General features: G+C 49.2%; 1 protein-coding gene and 1 pseudogene across 2 annotated transcripts; one reads left to right on the top strand and one right to left on the bottom strand.

The window, feature by feature from the left end:
* Positions 1 to 379: 379 nt before the first annotated feature.
* Positions 380 to 9,657, top strand: LOC125525914 (AP-1 complex subunit gamma-2-like). 2 transcript variants are annotated; one of them, XM_048690921.1, is made up of 19 exons: positions 380 to 610; positions 702 to 1,004; positions 1,117 to 1,258; positions 1,634 to 1,807; positions 2,207 to 2,386; positions 2,761 to 2,915; positions 3,474 to 3,564; positions 3,675 to 3,838; positions 4,518 to 4,572; positions 4,660 to 4,782; positions 4,876 to 4,971; positions 5,438 to 5,565; positions 6,595 to 6,699; positions 6,798 to 7,087; positions 7,414 to 7,524; positions 7,605 to 7,682; positions 7,766 to 7,938; positions 8,432 to 8,536; positions 9,175 to 9,657. In XM_048690921.1, the coding sequence occupies exons 1-19, from the start codon at positions 567 to 569 to the stop codon at positions 9,268 to 9,270; spliced, it is 2,613 nt and encodes an 870-aa protein (XP_048546878.1). In that variant the 5' UTR covers positions 380 to 566; the 3' UTR covers positions 9,271 to 9,657. The 2 variants fall into 2 exon arrangements, with proteins under 2 accessions (XP_048546878.1, XP_048546879.1); XM_048690922.1 differs by having other exon boundaries at positions 7,608 to 7,682.
* A 2,546-nt stretch (positions 9,658 to 12,203) lies between these two features.
* Positions 12,204 to 13,855, bottom strand: LOC125523154 (annotated as a pseudogene).
* Positions 13,856 to 24,244: the final 10,389 nt, after the last annotated feature.

Raw genomic sequence — 24,244 nt, forward strand, 5'->3', positions numbered from 1 at the left:
GTTAAGTTCCGGTCAATGCCCACTTTTGATTCCGTGTCCGCTTTGTATTCGCTCCGTGTCTGTTTCCAGTAGTATCTTTTTCCTATTCATTCCGCGGTTTCTGTATTTGTTGCCGCTTCTGCAATAATATGTGAAGGTAGCACTCATTTCCGTCCGTTTCCGCTTCGTTTTCATCCCTAACTGTTATTTTTATGCTGCATTTAGATTTATATACTATTACCATGTCTCAAGAATTGATTGTCCACCATGTGACCGCAAAAACCAAGCAAGTGGGTAATTTGTCACCGATTAAATAAAAAAATCAACCGTGATGCTGAGCACTAACACTAGGAATTTAGTGGCCAGTGAGATCAGCACGGCGAGATTTGATCCCAAATGCCCAACTATTCCCCAGATGGACTAAAATAACAAAGCCAGGGGCCTCTTCGCAATTCGCACCACCGGTCCACCGCCCACGTCCAGATCCACCCGGCCGTCGCCGTGGTCTTCCTCCTCCGCCCCGCCCCGCCCCCCGACGGCGAGACTCCCCTCCGGACTCCGTCGAGAGGATCGTCGACGACGTCGCCATGGACCTCTCCCTCAACCCCTTCTCCTCCGGCACGCGTCTCCGGTGAGCCTCCTCGGATCGCGCCCGTCCGCCCGCCCAGCGCCCCCCTTAGATCCGTCGCGTCGTGTAACATCGCCCCGTGGCGTCTCTGCAGGGACATGATACGCGCGATACGCGCCTCCAAGACGGCCGCCGAGGAGCGCGCGGTGGTGCGGCGCGAGTGCGCGGCCATCAGGGCGGCCATCAGCGACAACGACCAGGACTACCGCCACCGCAACATGGCCAAGCTCATGTTCATCCACATGCTCGGCTACCCCACGCATTTCGGCCAGATGGAGTGCCTCAAGCTCATCGCCGCCTCGGGCTTCCCCGAGAAGCGCATCGGCTACCTCGGCCTCACGCTGCTGCTCGACGAGCGGCAGGAGGTCCTCATGCTCGTCACCAACTCCCTCAAGCAGTATCCGACTCGCCCGCCTATGCTTGCTTACATTTGCCGCCGCTTGTTCGTCGATATTGTTATACAATGCCATGCTGATCTTTGAGTAATTGCTAGTACTTAACGTGGGCAGAGATCTTAACCACTCCAACCAGTTCATCGTGGGCCTTGCGCTCTGTGCCCTGGGGAACATTTGTTCCGCCGAAATGGCGCGCGACTTGGCGCCCGAGGTGGAGAGGCTGTTGCAAACTAGGGACCCAAACACGAAGAAGAAGGTGCCCATCTTTTTATCATGATACTTCAGTCCCTTCTAAAGACTGTTTTGAGCACCATGGCAGTAGTCTGATACTAGTTATTATTTGTATGCTTCAAACCTGCAATGCTCCTTCCATCCCTTGCATAAGAACTGCGAAGGCCTACATGATAGTGTACCTGTATGCTATAGGTAGTTTAGCATCAGTAATTTTGCACTCAAACACCAACTCGTTACTTCTGGGGTGTTCTAATCAATACCATCATTTTTTCGAAGCTTACATTCTGCGCATTTCTTGTCTTGTTGTTTTCATTCTGCGTAGGTGTTGCTCGTTTTGGGTAGTCTTAGAATATTTTTTGGACAACTATTATTGATTATATACCACTCCTGTTTGTAGGCTGCCTTGTGCTCTATACGGATTGTAAGAAAAGTTCCAGATTTGGCAGAGAACTTCATGGGTTCTGCTGCATCCTTACTCAAGGAAAAACATCACGGGGTTCTGATATCTGTTGTCCAGCTCTGTACAGAACTCTGTAAAGCAAGCAGAGAAGCATTGGAGTACTTGAGAAAGGTAACAGCACTATTTTATGGACCATAGCGGAAACCATTAGCATCGGTCCCAGTCCCTGCTCCTTCAGATTGTTCATTCGGTGATGCATTGATGCAACAATGTCATTTTACATCATTGCTATAATATTTTCATCATTATTTGGTAAATGTTCGTTTCCAATGTTGTGTTCACCAAAAGAAGCAAAAACATTTCTGTGTTCTTGTCTATAACTATATTCATAAAATTCTTGTTAGATTGTACTCCCTCTGTATCAAAAAATAAGACGTTTTTGTAGGCTAGTTTAGCCTACAAAACGTCTTATATTTTGGTACAGAGTAGTACATGCAAGACTATTGCAAATATTTATATATATTTTTGACAATAATTATTTAGCATTCTGACAAAATCTTGCTGTTTCAGCACTCCGTCGAAGGGTTGGTCCGGATACTGAGAGACGTGTCCAACAGTTCATATGCTCCTGAATATGACATTGCTGGCATCACAGATCCATTCTTGCACATCCGAGTTCTTAGACTCATGCGGACATTGGGTCAAGGGGATGCAGACTGCAGCGAGCATGTGAATGATATTCTTGCCCAGGTAATTTGTTCATCCTTGGTTTTACACGAAACAAAATTTCAATTCAGAGTCCATAAGCTCCCATCAAATTAGTGAACTAGATATTTGTTGTTACAAGCTACATATGAACATTAGTCACATGCTGTACAGCAAAATGATCTCTCCCCTGTAATGAAACTACTACTAGCAATTTATAACTTCTTTTAGGCATTCTTCCACTTAGGTCTTGCTAAGAGTACTGTTATACATGGACTATGAAACCTGGTAGCATGACTTTTTTTTTGCCTTTGCTGTGTTATTATTTTTAATAGCTTGTTTCTTGGTTATCCGTTACACTTGCCCCCTGTGTATCTTATACTGGTAGTTCATAGTTAACACATGTACTGGATTTCCAGGTTGCAACGAAAACTGAGTCAAACAAAAATGCTGGAAACGCTATTTTATATGAATGTGTTGAGACCATAATGGGCATTGAAGCTACTAGTGGTCTGCGTGTGCTGGCAATTAATATTTTGGGTAGATTCTTGTCCAACCGTGATAACAATATAAGGTAAATTTCCTCTCGCTCTTGGATAACTGATACCCATCGTAACAAAGAGGTTAATTATTTGTGGTTTTTTGGGCTATTTTTGGGTCTGGAGTTCTGACTTGTCTCTGTAGCAGACGAGCATAGTTCCAACCACTATTACTTGCTGGTTATATGAATACAATTGTTCTCGAATTTCAGAAATGAATAGAGCACTTGCACCATCAAGTTGTTTTAAAATATTCTACAATCTCCCGTAAATGTAATTAGGAGAGTGACCCATGCGGTACTCATTTGCAGGGCTAGATTTGATCTGTATAATCATATCTGGTATTAGTTCAGCTGTTTGTTTTCCCATAGGTCAAAAACTTAGAGTTAATGTCAATTCTGGAGGCCCAAGATGATTCCATCTTAAAGATCTCCCTTATCTCTTAATTCTCCGCCATTATAATCTGGACCCACTACAATCTGTGGACCATATTTTTTGGCCCATGTGGACGAATGTTGGGGGATCTTTTTCTGCTGCTTTAAAAGCTTAATAGATAATAGATACTTTACTTACTATGGACACTGTGTTTTCAGATACGTTGCTCTGAATATGCTAATGAAGGCCATGGCAGTGGACACACTAGCAGTGCAGAGGCACAGGGTAACAATATTGGAGTGTGTCAAGGTAATCAATCATACAGTTCTATGGTGTAATATGCTTTAGGCTTATTGTTTTTCTTCTGGGGATTCCTTTTTCTTCCCCTTAAAAATTTGCAATCACGTATGCACTCTCAGGATGCAGATGTCTCTATTCGCAAAAGGGCCCTTGAACTTGTTTACCTACTCGTCAATGACACGAATGTAAAGCCTTTGACTAAGGAGCTTGTTGATTACCTAGAAGTAAGTGATGATGACTTCAAGGAAGACCTCACGGCAAAAATATGCTCAATAGTTGAAAAGTAAGTCTTGACACATTCATCATCTCTACTGGCTTTTGGAAGAACATCTGATTTGCTACCCTAGTTGCTCCAAAGATTGGTTGTACATCACTGTTGTTACATATGTCTTGGAACAATTAAATTTTTGTTCACCTAATGAAATAAATGATGGAATTTTCTTGTTGTACTGTAATTTGTTCTCCTCCCCATAGGGTGACAATGGAAGTTAAACTAAGGGTATACAAATCAGGTTAACAAGAGGGGGCAGTTTCTTTATTTCATTTGGTATTTTTAGTCCTTGTCTTTTCAACTGCTCGTTCTTTTGCATGTTGGAATATAGCAGAAGGCTTTAAGCACTGGGGAGAATATCATGATGTGAACCTAACTCTAGGTGTCATGTTGGATATACTATAAGATAGCATCTTCTAACAAATTTTCTGTCATTTCATGCTATCTTTTACAGGCTATAACATAAAATAAAAATAGTTCAGAAATATATCCTTGGGTCTTTTTCATGCCTTTTATTCAATTTTGACAATCACATGAAGCTGTGATTCATTCCCTTACCCCCTTACTATTGCTTAATTGCATCACATGTTAATTGTCAACTTGCTTTTAGATCCATACCTATCCTGTTTGATTTACAACTTTCTTATAACATGTTGATTACAAAATAATAACAGTTTTGTAATTCTAACAGGTTTTCTCAAGATAAGCTATGGTACTTAGACCAGATGTTCAAGGTTTTAACGCTGGTACGTGCATAAATACATTTTTCAGCCATTTTTCTCTCCATGGGTCATGGATATGCAAATTTAGAATATACCCTTGTCTATCCACAGACTGGAAACTTTGTGAAGGATGATGTATGGCATGCTCTTATAGTTCTGATAAGCAATGCGCCTGAACTTCAAGGATACTCGGTCAGATCATTATACAAAGCATTGCAAGCATCTGGTACACAGGTATGGAGGCATAATTTGTATTCTTGGTAAACCATGGGATCAATTTTCACCCTATCTGAAGCGCATGTATCTCTTCTACTTTGAACTGTGTAGGAAAGCTTAGTCAGGGTAGCTGTTTGGTGCATTGGTGAATATGGTGAGATGCTGGTCAACAATATTAGTATGCTGGATGTGGAGGAACCAATCACGGTGAGTTGATTTTTTTTACCAGCCATAGTAATTGGCTGATGCCTTTCTGTTGAAACACCACTACTCACCATGTGATGAGAACTTCCTTTTGTAGTACTACATATTCTTGTTTACTTTCTACACACACAATGTGCATCCAATGTGCTTGAACTGCTGATTTAGTCCATATTTAAGGCTGTTAAGGAGTAGCTCATGGATTTACTTGTCTGTTCCTCACATCATCTTCATGATCACCTATATTAGCTGTAGCGGTTGTCACCAGAAAAGTTACTTAATCATTCATTTCGCCACACGTCTGCATAAATGTTTCAGTGCTGAATGATGACTTTTTTTTAGAGTGTTAGTTCAGTTCATTAGTTCAATGTTTTCCCAGTGGATGCTGTCATTTCTCTGTATTTCATTTAATAGTAGTGCGCTTCAGTTCTACTATTGTCAAATGGTTTGGCCAATGCCTGAACTTGTTCAGGTAACAGAATCTGAAGCTGTGGATGCTCTAGAGCTAGCTCTTAAGCGCTACTCTGTGGATGTTACAACACGGGCTATGTGTCTCGTTGCTCTTTTGAAGCTTTCCTCACGATTTCCGCAAACTTCAAAGTAAGCTATTACTCAACTTGACCTTGCATTGTTGTTGGATAACCTACTGCATTATTCAAATGCGACTTGGCTTTTAGCAAAAACTGGCGAAGCCCCATGAATTAAGTTGCCTTGTTTCATGGTTCTACTTTGTAGACAATACCGCCGGCTATGATAATTGGGTCATTTCATTTACATTCATTTACTAAGCCTTTTGTCCCAAACAAGTTGGGGCAGGCTAGATATAAAACCCTTTCACGAGGACTTCCCAGGAGGTCACCCATCCTAGTACTACTCTCGCCCAAATGGGTTTCATACCCAAAGGACTGGCTAGTTTTTACGTTGGCTCGCCAAGCCTATCACAACCCTTAGATATGAAACCCTTTCACGAGGACTTCCCAGGAGGTCACCCATCCTAGTACTAGGTTTCATACCCATGGGACTGGCTAGTTTTTACGTTGGCTCGCCAAGCCTATCACAACCCTCCTCCTTTACCCGGGCTTGGGACCGGCTATGCCTAGAAGACATAGGCGGAGTTAATTGGGTCATCTACTTACCAATTCTCATCTCTATGTTCCACTTACACATGCGCATGAGCTATCTGTGCTTACCGATTATACATGTTTACTATGAAGACGATGCGATTTATGACAAATATAAGTTGAAAATGTTGCAAGCTTACATTTTTTATCTTTGTTGTCTTGTTATCATGGTGCATCAATTTCTCATGAATTGGTTTCTTTTTCATGAGCCTATACTAAATAAAATAAGTGTTGGTGACGTGACTAATTAACTACGACACTTACAATGTAGTTTCCTGGCGACGTGACAAAACTAAGTGTATCATTCTGTTCATTCGGTTCTACGATGGTAGGCACGCTGACAATGTTAATGCTGGAGCTTCAGTTTGCTGGAAGCCTCATTTGCTAGCCTTTTTTTTTCCAAATTTCTGTTTATGCTATCTTTTTTGTGTATGCCTTGGACTTGGAGTATGTGGTTTATGTTATCTATTACTAAAGTGATTTTGTCACCTTCCTGTTATTATTGCAGGAGGATACAAGCAATTGTTGTGCAGAATAAAGGGAATACTGTGCTTGAGCTGCAGCAAAGATCAATCGAATTTAATTCCATTATACAAAGGCATCAGTCTATAAAGTAGGTGACAGCTACTAGTCATTATTGCTCAGAATATGCACTAGTATCATAGCTCTTCATGAAAAATAGTAATCTTGTGAATGTTGGTTGGCGTGCAGATCATCTTTGCTTGAGCGAATGCCTGTATTAGATGAAGCTAGTTATTTGTTGAAGAGAGCCGCTTCTTCACAAGCAACTGTTTCATTAACTAAGTCTGCTCCATCCGCTGCTTCTGGAGGCTCACTTAAGGTTCCAAATGGTGCAGTGAAACCACCACCAGCTCCGTTGGCTGACTTACTTGATCTAAGTTCGGATGATGCTCCCGTGACTACTTCTGCCCCTAGTACCGCACCTAATGATTTCCTACAGGATCTTTTGGGCATCGGCTTGATTGATACATCTACCGCAGGTTTTGACTCTATTCTTTTTATTTCACATAAATTTACTTCTGACGTCTCTCTTTTAGCACAAATGAAGCAAGTGATGTTCTATCACCTGGTTAGTGATTCTGGTTTCTGAAATTTGGTACTGATTTGTCAGTAATGCATATTTGACGAGGGATTATTGCTTGAACAATGTCTTGTTTTGGAACGCTCGGTATTGTGCCAGTTCTGAGATATGTTGAGCTGTCCTAAACAGGCCCTCGTGTTGATTCTTAGCTGTATATGTGTACTGTTTGTAGTGTACATTGCTGGTTTGAGTCTTCCTTATGATGTCATTCCTGGTTTATGTCAGGTGGAGCGCCGTCTGCAAGTACAGATATTCTGATGGATCTTCTATCTATTGGTTCATATCCTGTACAAAATGGTCCGCTGGCAACATCAAACATAAGCTCTCCTGGCCAAGGTAAAGTAACTGTATTGATAATATTTTGCATATTTCTGCCCTGTCTGTCATCCATACTTAATTTATGTAGCACCGTGCAGCAGTGACTAAACATGCTCCTGGAACACCTCAAGTTATCGATCTTCTTGATGGTTTGTCCCCAAGTACACCACTTCCTGGTCCGCCCCTGTCACTTGATTATCTAGCAGCGTTCCTAGTCATTAGGAAACTAACCATTACTCTACTTGTGTTTGATCACCAGATGTGAATGCAGCTTACCCTTCAATCACAGCTTTCCAGAGTGCAACTTTGAAGATGACCTTCAATTTTAAAAAGCAGCCTGGAAAGCCTCAAGAGACTACAATGCATGCCAGCTTTACAAATTTGACATCTGTTACATTGACCAATTTCATGTTTCAGGCAGCTGTACCAAAGGTAGTACCTATGAAGTTTGAAATGTTGTCCCTCTGCTACTAATCCTTCCCAGCAGCGGATCTTCTCATTAAAAAAAATATGTTGACGCACACTTGCACTTAAGAACTAACTATATGATTTGTCTAGTTTGGTTTCTGTGGTAAATATATAATTACTAACTTGTTTGTTTGGTCAAACGCCATATAGTAATTGGTCATTAATTTATCTTTTCTTTCTCAGATAAAGCTCTGTCATAAAACAAATTACTTCTGTATCTACTCTCAAATTCTCAGGCATCGGCATCCTGGTTGATATGCAGTTCAGTTTTTTTTCGTGTTCCTTTAAGATCACTAATTAAAATGTGTGCTGAAATTTGTTTGCAAATGACAAGTGGGTGATAGGACGCTTTTAATTCTATTGGTATTTGTGAACAGCGGTGTAGTCTGCATTACTGGTTATTGATCACATGCTAGAGATTGACAGTCCATCCGCCTGTGCAAATCTGTATTTTCAGTTCATCCAGTTGCGCTTGGACCCAGCAAGCAGCAGCACCCTTCCGGCCAGTGGAAATGGTTCAATTACGCAAAGCCTCAGTGTCACTAATAATCAACATGGGCAGGTATTTGACAGTATGCCTGTCAGAGGGGAATATGACTTATTTTCTGGTTTTCTTTGACTACTGGTAGTTTCTTTATAAGCTTGAAAGACCCTAAGTAATTTTAACTCATTTTTTGCATGGTCCTGAAAGTATTATAGATCTCATCCGTGTGCCAAAGATAACTGCTTCTAACATGTTTCCCACTTATATGGTGTATCCCGTACAGCCACTGATCTGTCATTTGGTTATACTTCAGTTCTTAAAGAAGATTTTCTACACCTACTGATTAATGTTCATTCCATCATGCGTCTATCAACAGTGAAACATAGATTTGTTCAAAAAGGAAAACAAAATATATGGAGATAATGCTAGGTGCAGCATGCTGTGTCCCTGAATTCATAAATGGCCACATGGGTCATTTGCTGATTTGCACACCACATATGGGTAGTTGTCAGTTAGAATATTCTTGCATCTCTGGATGATCCATCAGTTTTATTGGAACTTGCTAATCCTACTCGATCCATTACTAGAGCGTCCTATAGTCAGCCTAATGATTCTTTCTGCAGACTTGAATTATGTTGTGAACTTGCGAGTTTGTGGTTATCTTTTGTTTCCTTGCGATTTATATAATGCGTGGTTTTGAATTGCCTGCCTCACAGAAACCACTTGCGATGCGGATCCGGATTTCGTACAAAGTGAACGGCGAGGAGAGGCTGGAGCAAGGGCAAATCAGCAATTTCCCCGCGGGGTTGTAGTGCCACCTGTGTCTATAATGTTGTGATAGTAGCTCTTTCGCTTTGAGTGTGCTGCTCTGCTGGCAAAGGCGAGTTTTCCTTTTCTAGCCCTCCCATCATCATTTCTTCCCCTTGTGCTGCTTTTTTCCGATCACTAGTAAGTTATGTACACTAGTAGCTGGTTTTTGCTATTTACCCTTTACCTATACTGTATAGTAGCTTGCAGCGATTAATGACAACACACCTCCAGTTTTGGCAAAATGTATTCATACAAAGCTGTATATCATTCACAGTCGGAGGATAACCAAAATTTCCGGCCTCCCGCTCATTCACAGTCGGCAGCAGACCAGTGTCTTGTATTTACACCATGATGTTTGTTCTTCAATGTAATTACCTGTTTTCGTCTAACCGAACTCATGGGTTCAGAATATCTTGCATACATGATACATGGCCCTTCACCCAACCGTCTGTCAGGGAGGATTTTACATTTGCACAGCATTTGCCAACCCCATTTGAAATTCGAAACCCGACCGGTTTGTTCGGTGGAAGCCAGGTTGGTACGGTGCATAGCTATTCAGGTGCATCTTACACCTTTATTACAGACTTTTTCATCATCATCATGATTATTGTTACGAAAATCCTTGCCCTTGACCATGTGAGCATCTGGAACGGGCAACAGCCCTAGCTTTGCACATACGACCCATATGAAAAAAGTGTGTGTGGCTGGGTGCGCTCCATAAATGTGATCTGATCGGGTGAGGGCAGCACTTGATTGTTCCGGGCGGGGTACGTACATCCCTTCCTGTGAAAGTTGGTGCCGCGTCCGGGCCATCTATGAATGCATGATGCCTCCATCAACGTCAGTGTCAGGCCGGTTGCATGCTTCAATGCGATCGATTGATCGCATCAGCATTCAGTTCCGTTCAGCGCCACTCCGGGATACCAGCTGCTTCCGCCAGTACTCCTACCGGGCGTTCAGGAGAGGCAGGAGCCCTTCACCCTCGGCTCGTCACCTCGCATTTCCATCTTTGCCTGTCTGCCCGTATGCAATGGTGCTGTGCAGCGGTGCGTTTGTCAGGCCAATTCCAGCACAAGACCCTATCCGGACGTCCGCTTTGTCCGGATTTCGTCCGTTTGGGATAGCAATGAGTGTCAAGATAGACATGCGTGTCCGGCTAAAGTTGCAGGCGCCCAACGCTGCAGGCGACCCCAATTTGTCTGCCTCCACTACGCCCACCATGTCCTCGCCCCGGTCACGCGCCTGCCGCGCCCAGAGCCTGCGCCGCCTCGCCACTCGCCGCCGCCTTGCCACCACCAGCAGCAGCCCTGCCGCAAGCTCGGCCGCGCCAAACGGACAGACCCGGACGATTTTGGGTCGCGCGGTGGATATGGCCTCACCTCGCTGTTCTCCATTAACTCTTTGCACACATCCGGACACGCACGCTGATTTCGGCCAGAGCGAGCAGCGTGCCCGGGTTGGGAAGATGCCGCCTGTTGGGAAATTATTACAAAGTAGGAGTAAAATAAAATCGGGTCCATCCATCTTGGACAGCACAGTAAGTTGCATTGCATCTCTAGGGCAAAACCCAGCTTTCTGGCCCTCGCAGCATCGCCTACCAAAACCAGCTAAAAGGAAAGATGGCATTGACGCCGATGGATGTATCCCGCCACCTCACTGAATCTCAGTATTAGTATGATTCATTTAACGGCGGATACGGACGCACGACCAAACGAGGCCCCGCGCGTCGTCACATGAGGCTACCACTACGCGATAAGCGCTGCAGTCCAAGCGATGGGCCGAGCCGCAAACTGTAGTTAATTTACGGTCTCTTGCAGCTGCAGCTGCCAGCTTTACGAGCGTGTCCTCAGCGGCAGAATCGGCGCGCGGTTTTGGCCGATGCGATGCGCCCACCATACCATACCTGTCGACGCAGCCATTAACTATGGGAGTACCTAGAAGTCATCCAGATGAGATATAATTTGATCTCATTCACTTAGAAAACAAGAACATATAACATCCAGTAGCGTCGCATTACCACTCACCCGCGAGATTGAGGGTGATTTAGAGTGAAGGCTGTGCACTTGTGCCATGCGTGCAGGCTCATCGCTTCCGTTCTCATCAGAGTCTTGCAAGAAAAAGTTTCGAAAAAAAGGAGTCTTGCAAGAAAAAGGAAGAGCTTCCAGGTGAAGCAACGCCCGTGTGCACGCGATTTGCTTGCCTAAGTCGAACGTACTCCCACTAAACAAAATCGTACTGCCTGAGAGTTGGGAGTATTTGATGGGGTACTGAAAATTTGGAAGTAGGTAACCGGCACTTTGAAAGTCGCTCTTGTGGGAGTATTTGATGGGGTAGTCAGCAGTTTCTATACCAGTGCAACTACGCAAGCATACCTATTTGATGGACATTTTAGTAGATGAGACAAGTTTATTAGTTGTGCGAGGTTGGCAGTTCCTTCAGAAATGCATGGCAAATTTTAGAAAGAAGGGAAATTTTGCAGATAAAATTGGCAAAAAATAAAATTAACGTTCGCTTGCCATCCCCTCCCAGCTAACGTCGCCAGTTATCGTTGTCGCTTTATTATGGCTAGCAAGCATGGTACTAGCAGCATTCCCTCCTTTTCTGCAAGGCACCATGAACTTTTTCTGGTCTTCATTACATGACTGTAGGTTACGGTTTTCACTCTTTTATGTATATAAAATTAGTTCTAAAAATAAAATAAAATTCTTTGCGATAGAAATACGACAACACCGTTTATACATGTTCCATCTACAAATAAAACCGTGTAAAATCAAGCGCACCTTGCATTTCGAAAAGGGCGTGAGCACTACCTAATACGGCCTGGTGATTTCGGTACAGGTACTTCCAATGGCAATTCTAGAGGGAGATTTACTTGCAGTTCTAACCAGAAGAAATTGTTTCCCTCAAAAAATCAAAAAAGAAAGAAGAGAAGAAATGAGTAGAGTTCATCATGAACCTAGAAGGCCACCCTGAATTTCTAAAACCGGCAGCACAGTAGTTTTGCAAGCACATACGTACTAATGGTGATCATCAGCAGATTCAAGAGCAGTCAAAAACACTCGTACTTCTAGTACTAGAAATTAGCTCTAGAGAGTTTGCAAGTCGCAACCAAGTACGAACGCGGTGCACCGTACCAAGAAAACAAAAAAACAGCATTTTTTTCTTCTTCTTTTCATTCATTGTGTCACGACTCCCCGACGCTCCTCCTCGGCCACTGCAGCGCGCCGTCCACCGGCGGCGAGCCGTCGGACGCGAGCACGGGGAGCTTCCCCTTGCCGTTGCGCGGCCACTGCCAGATCTTGGACACCGAGAAGCTGTCGCCCTTGCGGCCGGCCCCGATCCTCTTCCCCTCGCCGCCGCCCCCGCCGCCAAGGCCGGCCGGGTTCGCGACGACCCCTCTCGGGCCCCTCATCCTCTCCGCGGCGCCGCCGTCGCCGTGCCGCCGGTGGACGGACACCTGCAGGCTGGCCTCGGCGAGCACGTACTGGTAGGAGCCCATGGAGTAGCACCGCCTGGCGTCCAGGCTGCTGCTGCTGCTGCCCGCGTCGCCCTCCTCCGCCGCCACAATGCCGCCGCCGTCGTGCTGGACGTGGCCGGCCGCCCTGGCCGTGCTCTTGAACTTGCCGAGGCGGACGGGGAACACCGCGCCCTCCCCCTCCCGCCCCCACCCCTCGTCGAGCAGGAGGGCCGCGTCGCCGCCGCCGTCGTCGGCCGCGAGCACGCGGCGGCAGAGCGGGCAGGTGGAGTTGGAGAGCAGCCAGGTGTCGATGCAGTCGATGTGGAACGCGTGGCCGCACAGCGGCAGCAGCCGCAGCCGGTCGTCGCCGGCGAACTCGCACAGGCACACCGCGCAGTCGAACGGCTCCTTGGCGCCCGCGCCGACCACCACCTCCCCGTAGAGGAACACCGGCAGCGCGTCGATGACGGCCTGGTCCAGCCCGGAGTCGTGCAGGTGGAACAGCTGCTGCAGCTGCCGCTGCAGCGCCGACTCCTCCCCAGCCCCCCGGCCTCCGCCTCCTCCGTCCACCTCGCTGCCCCCATCCTCCGTCGCCCCGGTGCGCGCGCGGGCGCGCCACCGCAGGAACCGGACCAGCAGGTGCAGCAGGCCGGAGACGAACACGAGCGCCGCCAGCACCAGCACCACGACCAGGACCACCGGGCTAATCCCCAGCCCTCCTCCTCCCCCCCCCCCCCCCCCCCCCCCCCCCCCCCCCCGTCCTGGCTCTTCTTGGCCTCGTCGGCGAGGAAGCAGCAGGCCGTCGCGGCTAGCAGCATCTCCACCTGCTGGTCGTCGTTGGCCGGTGTGGTGCGGGCAGTGCGCCGCTCATTGCGTGCGGGGGAGCTCCCCGGGCGGGCGGCGCTTTTGAGCTGAGCGGGCTTCTCGGAGTGGGTGGCTTCTTGGTCCTCTCCTGGCGGTGGCTCGCAAGGCGCTCGGGGGATGAGTCCAGGCTATTTGGGTGAGCCGTGCGGGAAGGCTCAAGCGGAGGTTGTTGTCGTGTGTGACAAAACACGTGTTTTTATGCGGCCGAGCAAGCAAGCTGACCAGTAGAACCGCCGGGGCGGCAAAGGTGGTCGTGGCTGCTTCGTGTGCTCAAAGGTGAAGCAGAGTAGAGACACGGTATGGTAGAAAGATCCTCTACGTGGACATTCATGGGAGAATATCACACTTCATGGGAGAATGCCATACGAAAACCAATTCAATAAGAACTTTCTAGAAACCATATTTTGAAGTTTCAAAAAAATCCAAAAAAAATACGGGATGTTAAAAGGGTGATTTTTTTTGCCACACAAAATTTTAAATTGAAACATATTACGAGATGTAAGCTATGAAAAAGAAAAATTCTATCCTGAATAGTCACATTATTGTTCGGCGCTATTCAACGCCGATTTTGTCTTTTTCGTAGCTCACATATTATAATTTGTTTCAACTTGAAATTTTGTGTGGAAATAAAACATCATCCTCTTAATGTCCCGTATTTTTTTTCCAGGTTTTTCCGAAACTTCAAAACATCTTTTTCTAATGGTTTTCATCGGTTTCCTTCGAATGTTGGTTTTCGTTTTCATGCATATTCGATTTCCTTATCTTTTGGGCTATCTAATAAATTTGTCATCTTTGATACAAAATGCATGTGCTATGCCACGAAGATCATCTTGTTTTTTCTTCCCTGACCCTAAACGGTTAAGGCAAATTCTTCTCTTCAAGCTTCACCGGCAAGCTCGTGGATTCGTGTTCTCTTTGCCTGCCGATCCGGCAGACTCCTGGTGCCTCCGCTTTGGTTAATAGTTTAGTTTAGGGTTTTTTTTAGTCATCGCAAGTGCGGTGCTCGGACGGATGGCAGCGCTTTTCTTTGAATTCGTCTGTCTAGATGTAGTCGACGGAGCTTTGGCCGGAATGATTCCTGTCGTCTCCTTGAGACGGTGAGGTTAGGCTTTCTCGTCATGTTGTGAGATTTCGTGTCAGGTGCTTTAGATTTATGCAAGGGCTCAACAACGCCGACTGCGGCTTCAAGGCGCTGGTCCTTGGGGGCACGTGCATGAGGACTTTCCGGCTGTCATCACAAGGCCAAGCCAACTCCGGTAAGGGAGCGGCAACAACGGTGCATCAACGGCTCGTTCTGACGGCAGTAGTGGTCATTTAATGGTCTTGGAATGTCGATGATGATGATTTTTTTTAAATAAAATGATTTAATAAAATGTTGTGTTTCTACTGTCTTTCGTTTCAATCTGTTCAGAGCGGTGCACCGTGTTGTCCTCCTTGTGTTAATGCAAAGTCAGCTCGTTGCTTGAAGAAAATACCTACACCTCCTGCTAGGGTTTTCCCCTGAACAAACATTGCTGCCGGAGCAAGATTGGCACCGTGTTCTTTGCTGTCCGCTTCGGGCAAAGCGCCGGCGAACTGAGGCTGTGGTCACGGGGCCATATTTTTGATTTTGTGTTGCATCAACAGGCCACTCGAGGGAACGAACCCGGGCCTGCTTATCGGCAAGACATGGCCTTTGAGTTTGTTCTTCCCTTCGATCCCTCTCCTATCGTCTGATGTGAGCAGAAGACAAGAAGAATCAAGGATCCGTCCGTGTCACGGCGGGCGAGAAGGAAGACGATTGTGGTTGAGCTGATGCCGATTCCTTCAAGCTCCATTTCTCGTCTCCGTGCCGCCTGCCTACGAGTTCGCTCGCGCGGGTGCGGGTCCGCCCGGCGCGCCGTGCACCGCTCCATGACGTCCCTGAACGTACGAGTTGTTCCTGGCTCGATTTCCCTCTCCTGCTCATGCCAGGTTGATCTCCGGGCAGCCATACGGTCCTCTCCTGGTACTGGGACCTGGTGTCCGTCTGGGCCTCAGCCGTACGCGCGTGCGTGCGCGGTCTGCCATCAGCTCAGCCTGATCCGCAACGCCATGACTGGCACGCCCAAACATACGGTACTGGGTGCATCGTGCCGCTCGTTCGTTGCCTGGGTTATTAGGCCAACTCCGGCGCGCGACCCCACTCTGTCCGGATGCGTTTGTACCAGACGGCTCAACGCGCGGGCGTGAATGGACTTTTATCCGTTTTATGTTCTTTTCGACCAATCCATGGTCCAATTTTAGGCCGTTTTTGGGTTAAACGGACAACGCATGGACAATCGGCACGCGCGCGCTTGTCCTCCCCTGGCCCGCCTGTCGGTGGCAAAAAACACTACCCGGCGCCCCATTTTGCGCCATTTCTCCGCAAAACCTCCCACGTCCCGCCCACCACCCTCCCCCGTCCATGGCCGATGCCCCGCCGAATTTCAGCGGCCTGGCCTTCGACCCCGCCCAGAAAGGTGAAGAAGAAGATGGCCAAGGGTCCAAGAAAGCCGCGGGCGGAATGCACGCCGACGGAGCTCGCAAAGATGGACGTGGAATCGGCGAAGAGGAGGAACCGGAGGGCGGTCGTCAAGGGCAAGAATGCCGCGGCCAAGTTCGCCGCCGAGCGCGAACCGGTGGAGGCCGCACGTCGCAAGGCCGAGGTCGACGAGAAGGAGGACATCGCGCACGCCCTCTTCATGCTTGGGATTTGCCATCCGACGGGTTTCTCTGCAGCGGCCGTAGGCCCGGCGAGCACAGGCTCGTCGGTCGCCAGGCCTCCGCACTGCCCCTCACCGACGTCGCGGACCACGCAGGTCTTGCCCGGTTTTCCTCCGCCAAGGCACGATGGCCAGACCCGTTTTTCGGGGTCGCCGGACGTTGGTGTGATCGCGTCGTCCACCCCGCGCCACTCAGCCGTCATCGACCTCAATGTCACGCCGGGGTCCAGCAGCGGCGGTCGGCCGCCCGTCGAGATGCAAAGAAAGCAAGCACGGCCGCCGTCTACGGGCACCATGTCGTCGCCCCGCGTCCTGTTCGACGAAATGCCAACACCAACGCCAATGGTCGACGACCCCTTCTACAACCAGGTCATGGAGGATGTCATCTACGAGGGTGGACATGGCGGTGCCTACGATCCCGACGAGACCAAAAGTCAGGATGGCCACGCCCAGTACGTTACCGATGAAGACAATGAGGCCCACGACCATGCTGACTACGACCATGGTGACTCGTGGCATGAAGATGATGACATCTATTGCGAAGGTGATGATGATGAAGAAGAAGACATTGCTATTGGGGGTGAGCCATTGTTCATCGGTGAGCTCACCCAAAGAGCGGAAGCACAAAAGAGGAAGAAGTGCATTCATACGGGTTCATACTCGCAAGAAGAGGACAAGTTGATTTGCCAAAGTTGGATCGATATTAGTCAAGATCCGAGGACCGGTGCGCAACAAAAGGGACTTGTTTTTTGGACAAGAGTTCACAAAACATTTCATGAAAGAAATTTGTTTGTGTCCTACCAATTCACGAGCGATCATGGCATCACATCCATTCAAAAGAGGTGGTTGTTCATCCAACAAGAATGCAACAAGTATTGTGCCGCACTTAAGAGCGTTGAAGCACGGCTCGTGAGTGGTCTCGGCATTAGGGACATGGTATGCTCTCCTCATCCTAGTTCTTTCGTTGCTACGGCCACGACACTTCAGCCTTCTATATGTTTGCATGTTTAATTGTTGTTGGTTGTGTAGGCATTTCAATCTTTGAAAGCATTCAAGGCCCGGCACAATGACAAGCCATTCATGTAACGCCCCGGACACATCCGCCGGTGGTCGTTACTCCTAGCGGTATCTAGACTGGCCCCACATATTAATACTTGTCTTTTCTGCACATTTTGTCCTCACTCGTGCGCACCCGGAAGCAACTTCCCGGTCGGTCATCCATCCTGAAATTACTCCAAGCTGAGCACGCTTAACTTTGGAGTTTTTCCGAATGGGCTCCCGGAAAAGAAGGAATTCCTTATCGATATGAGTAGTCTATCATCCCTAATAAGCCAGGCTATCACAATTGACTCTTGCGCATTGTTGGACGATGTTGACACCTGATTTTGGCAAGATATAGATTGCAATGAAGATGGTCTCGAGTGAACGGGTTTTCAGCATGAAAAGATTCACGTCGCCGAGTGGGACAACTTTGATGTTTCGGTTATATTCATTCGACGTTATCTTACGGACCGAAACTATACTCCGAGGGTCATAATTCAATGTTTCGAGTGGTTTTTGGCCAATCCCGTCTTCAAGATGACCTCGGATGAAGGAGCACTCTTAAGGAATTATCTTCGTCTCGTCGAGCCAATCGATTTTGATATATAAATCATCTCAATCCGAGTTCATATGCAAAAGTTAGAGGCAATACACTGCAGACCGAATCTCAACGGAAATATGGCGCGAGGTGCCAGACACTTGTCTGATAGGTTGCGCGAGTAATTCGGCCATCAAGGCGGCCTTGAATCGAAAAACCTTCAATACGAAAAAGTTTTGTCTCGTCGAGCCGATCGTTTTTCATATAAAATTTGTCTCAATCCGAGATCGTATGCAACCTGGAGAGGCAAATCAAGATCAGGCCGTGTTTTCAGTCGGGAAATCCGAGTGAAAAGTTTACCATCCGAGTGAAAACCTACCGATCGAGTAAAAGATCGAGTGAAAACTTATCGACCGAGTAAAAGATTGGCTTCCAAGTGAAAATATAGTAATCCGAGTGAAATTATTATCTGAGTAAAGTTATTCCGAGTGAAAAGATTACCGTCGGAATGAAAACTTGACGTTCGAGTAAGATATCGCCTTTCGAGTGAAATATAGTCATCCGAGTGAAAGATTGTCTTCCGAGTGAAATTATAGTCATCCGAGTGAAAGATTGTCTTCCGAGTGAAAGACTCTAACATCCGAGTGAAAAGGTCCAGTCGGACGAAAAACTCTAATATCCGAGTGGATGAGCTCGGATCCGAGTGAAACTGAAGATGTGCCCGAAAGGTAATCCAGATGACCTCGGATGGAAAAGTGATCAACACGGAAGCTGTGCGCATCGTTAAAACGGTGAACTTTGGTTTTGGAGTCATTATCATCTGAGATAGTATACGGCCTGTAAGTTCACTACGAGACTCGGACAATCCAGTCCGTTACATGACCGAGTCCGACTGGATATTAAAGATGACTTCGTAGAATATTCAAGATGGTCTTATTTGGAAAAGTGTTCAACATAAGAATTGTTAGTCTCGTCGAGGCGCACAAGTTTCATATTTGGGCCGTCTTGATCGGAGGTCATATGCAAGCTCGGCGGTTCACGCAAGGAGGAAGACAGAAGTTGGGCCAGGTTCAGACTGAATCCGAGTTGGAATAGAACTAGGACTCTAGGACGTGAATTGATGTAATTTTTTTTGTAAGGAAAGCCTAGATGAATCCTTTGCTTGTACGGGAAGTCCATCCGCCTCTTATATATGTTGGGGGTGATGACCGATTGAACAACACCAATCGAACCAATCAATCTATTACACTTTTGTGTTCATCTATCTTTATCCCCTACCCTTGTATCTTTCTTTCTCGTTCTTCGTTCGTTCTTCGCGTTGGAGGGCAGCGATCCACGAGGCTCTAGGGGCGAGCGAATCGACCTAGGGCAGCCCATAGCCGCCGCACTCCCTGAACGGGTCCCTCCCGGGCGTGTGGGGTTTCGGGTTTTCAAAAGCGCCCGCTGACTGTCTTGCGTATCGCGCTGTCGGTCGGGTCTCCTTCGACGTGAGCTGCGGTGCATCACCCCAGGCGTCGAGGGTACACGTGAAGTGTTCGTGTGTCAACACACTTTTTGGCGACTCCACTGGGGACGAAGCTTTGAACAGTCTCCAGCCTGTTCTTGCTACGAGGAGAGCGTCATCGAGCGGCTGCAATCTACAATGGTAACATGTATCATCAATCTCCTTACGTAGATGCAAATAGCCATTATGTTGATGTTGCTAGATCTTTCAATGGACATGTCATGTCGGCTAGCCCTAACGAGCAAAGGCGGACTAGTTATTCCGTTGGAGAAACTTGGAATTTACATAATCGCGACATGCAACTTATGAATCTAAACTTTCGTGCATCGACAACATCTTTCAATATGCCGATGAACAACACAATTTGTTCGAGTGATCAATATATGACACCTCATGTGCAGGAGGGCATCTCACAGTTTTATCCATCGGCAGCCAACTCGCAATATGCGGGTTTATCCCCAAACATGCCGATGAATGAGGCAATCGGCCATGCTTCCATTAGCTATTTGGACGGTTATCCTCAGTCATCATATAATACACCTCATAATATTAATTGTTCAGCATCATATGCAACTAAAAGTATTCATGACTCGGCTCACTTTTATGGCCGAGTGAATGGAGATTCTACAGGAGTGTATGTGTCTAATATTGCAGGAGATGAGGTGACTTTGGCTGCGTTAAAAATCTTAGCGCAAAATAAGAAGATTACCACTCTTTGCCTTGAGCAACATGATAAAGGTTTGGTTCCTGATTATGAGGCAATAAAAGCTAGGGTTTTGAAAGAAGATGAAGTGTTACCGATTGATCAAATTGGCATGAGAAAATATTCAACAACAGTGCACATGTCTTCACCTATCATTGCAGCATGTTATACACCCCTATACAATCGCAAAATTTCGGCAACATCAATTCATTGCCGAAAGATCCTAAAAGTACTGGGGGGCAAGCTGATCCAAGCAGGGCTGAGTTTAAAGAAAAACATGTGGCCCAAGTGGACAAGATCAAGCCAAAGCTCAGAGGGAATAGCGTCAACGAATTTACTACGCCAACTCTTGAGGAATTACCAGCAGAATATCAACATGCTTATGAAGCACTCAAGAAGAAACGTGGAGTGGAATATTTGCAAGAAAATCGTCAAGAAAGGGTTCACTCGGCTAATACGGTTGAAACTGAGTCAAATATGACTAAGTCGTCTACAGCTGAGTTGAACAGTTCCTTTTGTGAGAAGACAATGGTGGATTCAATTGAAACCAAATTGACCACTGAGACATTTAAGGCCGAGTGCGTTGCATCGAGCCAGCCGAGTGCATCGTGTCAGCCGAGTGCATCACTGGCTAAAGCCGCTGGAGCCGAGTGCATCAAGCCAGTTATTGCTGCGTGTACCAAAATAGAAGATGCAAGCTTCACCAAGCAAAAGAACGGTAAACGCAACAAATTGGCCGTGCTCGATTTTTATGGATGTGAGGGAGCTTACATGCTGCCCTATGAGTTCCGTGCCAAAGAAATTGATGAGCATCAAGAGCAAAGTTATATGGCCAAAGAAAGTTTGACTAGTGACGAAGACCAAGAACCAGAGCATGCAGCTGAACGAAGTATAGCTGACGAGGAGCGGCCGAGTGGAATCCATTCGGGTAATCCGAGTGAAATCTACTCGGGAAATCCAAGTCAAATCTATTCAGGCAATCCGAGTGATGAGGCACGATGTCGGAGTAAATAACCATGGGTAGCCTAGCCGGCTCCCCCTGGCCCTTCTGAAAAAATTACGAGCCGATTCGGCCCTCACGAATCCAAAACACGGGGCCGCCTTCCCCTTGCCGGCTGTCTCCCAGGCCGGCTATCGGAAGGTAGCCCGACTTCAGCCCTCATGAAGAAAGCCGCGGGAGGGCCGGCTCCGAGAAGCCGGCCGCGAGAAGGCCGACTCCAAGAAGCCGGCTCCCACAAAGCGGTCAAGATCGTACCCTCGAAGTCTGCATCCACATAACGGCGATGTGACGGGGCGTGGCTACAGTGAAGCCTGCCACCCCCGAATCCCGGAGCACGTCTGACACAGTGCGCCGTACGGGTGGCCATGACCCGTCCGGCGCAGCACTGTTGCCACGTTGACCCTGATGTCATCCACGACGGGCTGCCAGCGCGGCCCACGGGCGGTGGGCCCCTTCGGGCAGAGAGACACCTGAAGGCGGCCAGGCCTCCCCTAGTCGGCCCAAGACAAAGCCGGCTCTCCATAGCCGGCTTGCCACTTCCCTCGAAGGAGACGCCCCATTAAGGAGACAAGACACAGTGAGGCTACAGCGATCACCCGCCGGACGGCGGCACTGTAGCCACGCCCACCTCGGCGAAGCCCTCGTCACCAAGATTGAGCAACAGTAACCAGCCCCCGACAAGGCCCTGGAGAGTGGGGCCTGCCTGTCAACCAAGGAGCCGGCAGCCGGCGGGACCCACCAGCCGGCGGGCCCCAGCAGTCGGCGCAGAAGCCGACAAGTGTAGACACAGACGGCTGGGCCCCACGCCCAGCCGGATTACCATTGTACCCCCGGGGGGTAGGCCTATATAAACCCCCCGGGACACCCATGCAAAGGGTCGATCCCTGCTAGTTTTAGACACCACATAGGGAGGAGAAGAGAGCGAGCCGTGCCCTTCTTCCTCCTCTCGCCCAAACAGCTCAAGGAGCATCGTGTAGCTACTTATTCATCTAGTGATCATGCGGAGACCCCGCAGAGCAGCAGTAGGGGTGTTATCTCCACGGAGAGCCCCGAAGCTGGGTAAGATTCGCCGGCGTGCATGTCTTCGCCTCATCCCGTTTCCAGGCACCGACGACGTCTTACTGGCTCCCACAATGATAAGCCACCCGTTGGCATATGTCGCACCTACCACCCGACATTTGGCGCCCACCGTGGGGCCAGGTGCACCGTCGTCCGGAGACCTGTTCTGGACGGGAACCCTCTTCCTCCCCCGCGAGCGTAGCCAGCCCGGCACGCCCGATGGCGCTTGCCACGACGTGCTGCAAGGCGTCACCAACGCCTATGCGGCGAGCGGCCTCGCCGATCTCCTTGACAAGACCCTCATCTCCGACGAGCTCGCCTCCGACGCGGGCACCGACCACCTTGTCAACCTCCTCGGCCAGCTCCATGTCTCCGGCGAGCCTGCTGTGGACTTGGAGTCGGTTGGCTCCACCTATCCGATGCCTGTCGACTCCGACACGGCCTCACTCGACACTTTCCCCACCGACGTCACGATCTACAACGACCCGCTTCCCCGGGCCGATGGCTGCGACGCTGTCACCACCGAGGTGATGGTCATCGGCCACGGCGGCGCTTCTGACGAGAGCGCCCACGACGCCCTGCACGCAGCGGTCCACGACTTGTCCATCCCCCTCCTGGCCGATGCCGACGCTGAAGCACTGGAGGCTCGCCGCCTCGCCCTCCTCGCGGAGGGCCGGAAGTTGGTTTCCATGATACGCCTCGCTGAGGCCCACCGACGCGAGGCCGACCGCGCCGCCTTTGGCACGCCGCCCCCAGGCGGGCCCAGCCGGGCCGGCGTTGTCAGACAGCGCGGCGCTGTCGTCGCCGATACGCTAGGAGTCGACCGCCCAGTCTACGCCACTCCACTCGAGAACCTGCGCGCCGCCCAGGCGGCCATAGACGAGCTAGACGGACTGGGGGCCGAAGAACTCCCCCACATGACCCGACGCATCCAGCAGCTAATCGATGCAGCCGCGCAGCGGCACGAAGCCGACGCCCGCGCGGAAAGCCCTCCCCCGCGCCGAGATCACGGCGCGACGTCCCGGACGCCGACTACGGGTAAAACCCGTGCGCGGCGCGAGAAAGAGCCGGCTGCCAGCCGAAGCCGAACCCGAATCTCCATCGAGCGAGACGCAGAAGGCCACCCCCGGGCCGTGGAGTGGCGGGGCAACCCGCCTCCGCCTCGGCCCCGTGGAGAGAGATATCCCACCCCACCGCCTGTTGCGCATCCGACTCTCAGCGGCCGGCTAGGTCACCGTGAAGGAGTCAGCGAGAATGACGCCCGCCATCGGATCGACCGCCTGGCGCGATCCCTGGCGCTGGAAGAAGAAGACGATGTCGGCCCGCCTTGCTTTGGCCCCCGCATCCGCAACGAGCCTTTCCCCAAAGGGTTCTCGCTCCCAAGAGACACGCGCAAGTACAACGGCTCCGTGAAGCCGGAAGATTGGTTGATCGACTACTCCACGGCGGTCAGCATAGCCAACGGCAACAGGCGCGTTGCCGTGAAGTACGTGCCCCTCATGCTGCAAGGCACGGCGCGGACCTGGCTCAACAGCCTCAAGCCATACAGCATCAACAGCTGGCTAGACTTCACAGAAGCCTTAGTCCGCAACTTCACCAGCACCTACAAGCGGGCTCCCAAGCCCAGACAGCTCTCCTTGTGCGTACAAGGCCCCGCCGAGTCCACTCGCGACTACCTCACGCGTTGGGCCAAGCTCCGCAACTCTTGCGAAGGGGTGCACGAGGTGCAAGCCATAGAATACTTCATTGCCGGGTGCCGAGAAGGCACCCTCCTCAAGCACAAGCTCCTCTGTGACGAGCCGACTACCCTCGACGAGCTTCTGGTCATAGCGGACAAGTACGCCACCGCCGACTCCTCAATGAAGACCGAACTCCGGGTAGACGCGTCCGGGAAGGTACTCAACCCGGCGCCCAAGACGCCGGCTGGGGACTCCAGCCGACGCCCACACCAGAACGACCACAAGCGCAAGGGCCCCGTGCCGCCCTCCACCAGTCGGCAGGTGGCCACAGTCGAAGACGAGCATCCTGAAGGGCGGCCCGCACCCAAGAAGCAGAGGGGCGGCAAGCCGGCTTGGCAGCCGGCCTTC

The sequence above is a fragment of the Triticum urartu genome, chromosome 7, assembly GCF_003073215.2.
Source record: "Triticum urartu cultivar G1812 chromosome 7, Tu2.1, whole genome shotgun sequence".
Taxonomy (NCBI): domain Eukaryota; kingdom Viridiplantae; phylum Streptophyta; class Magnoliopsida; order Poales; family Poaceae; genus Triticum; species Triticum urartu.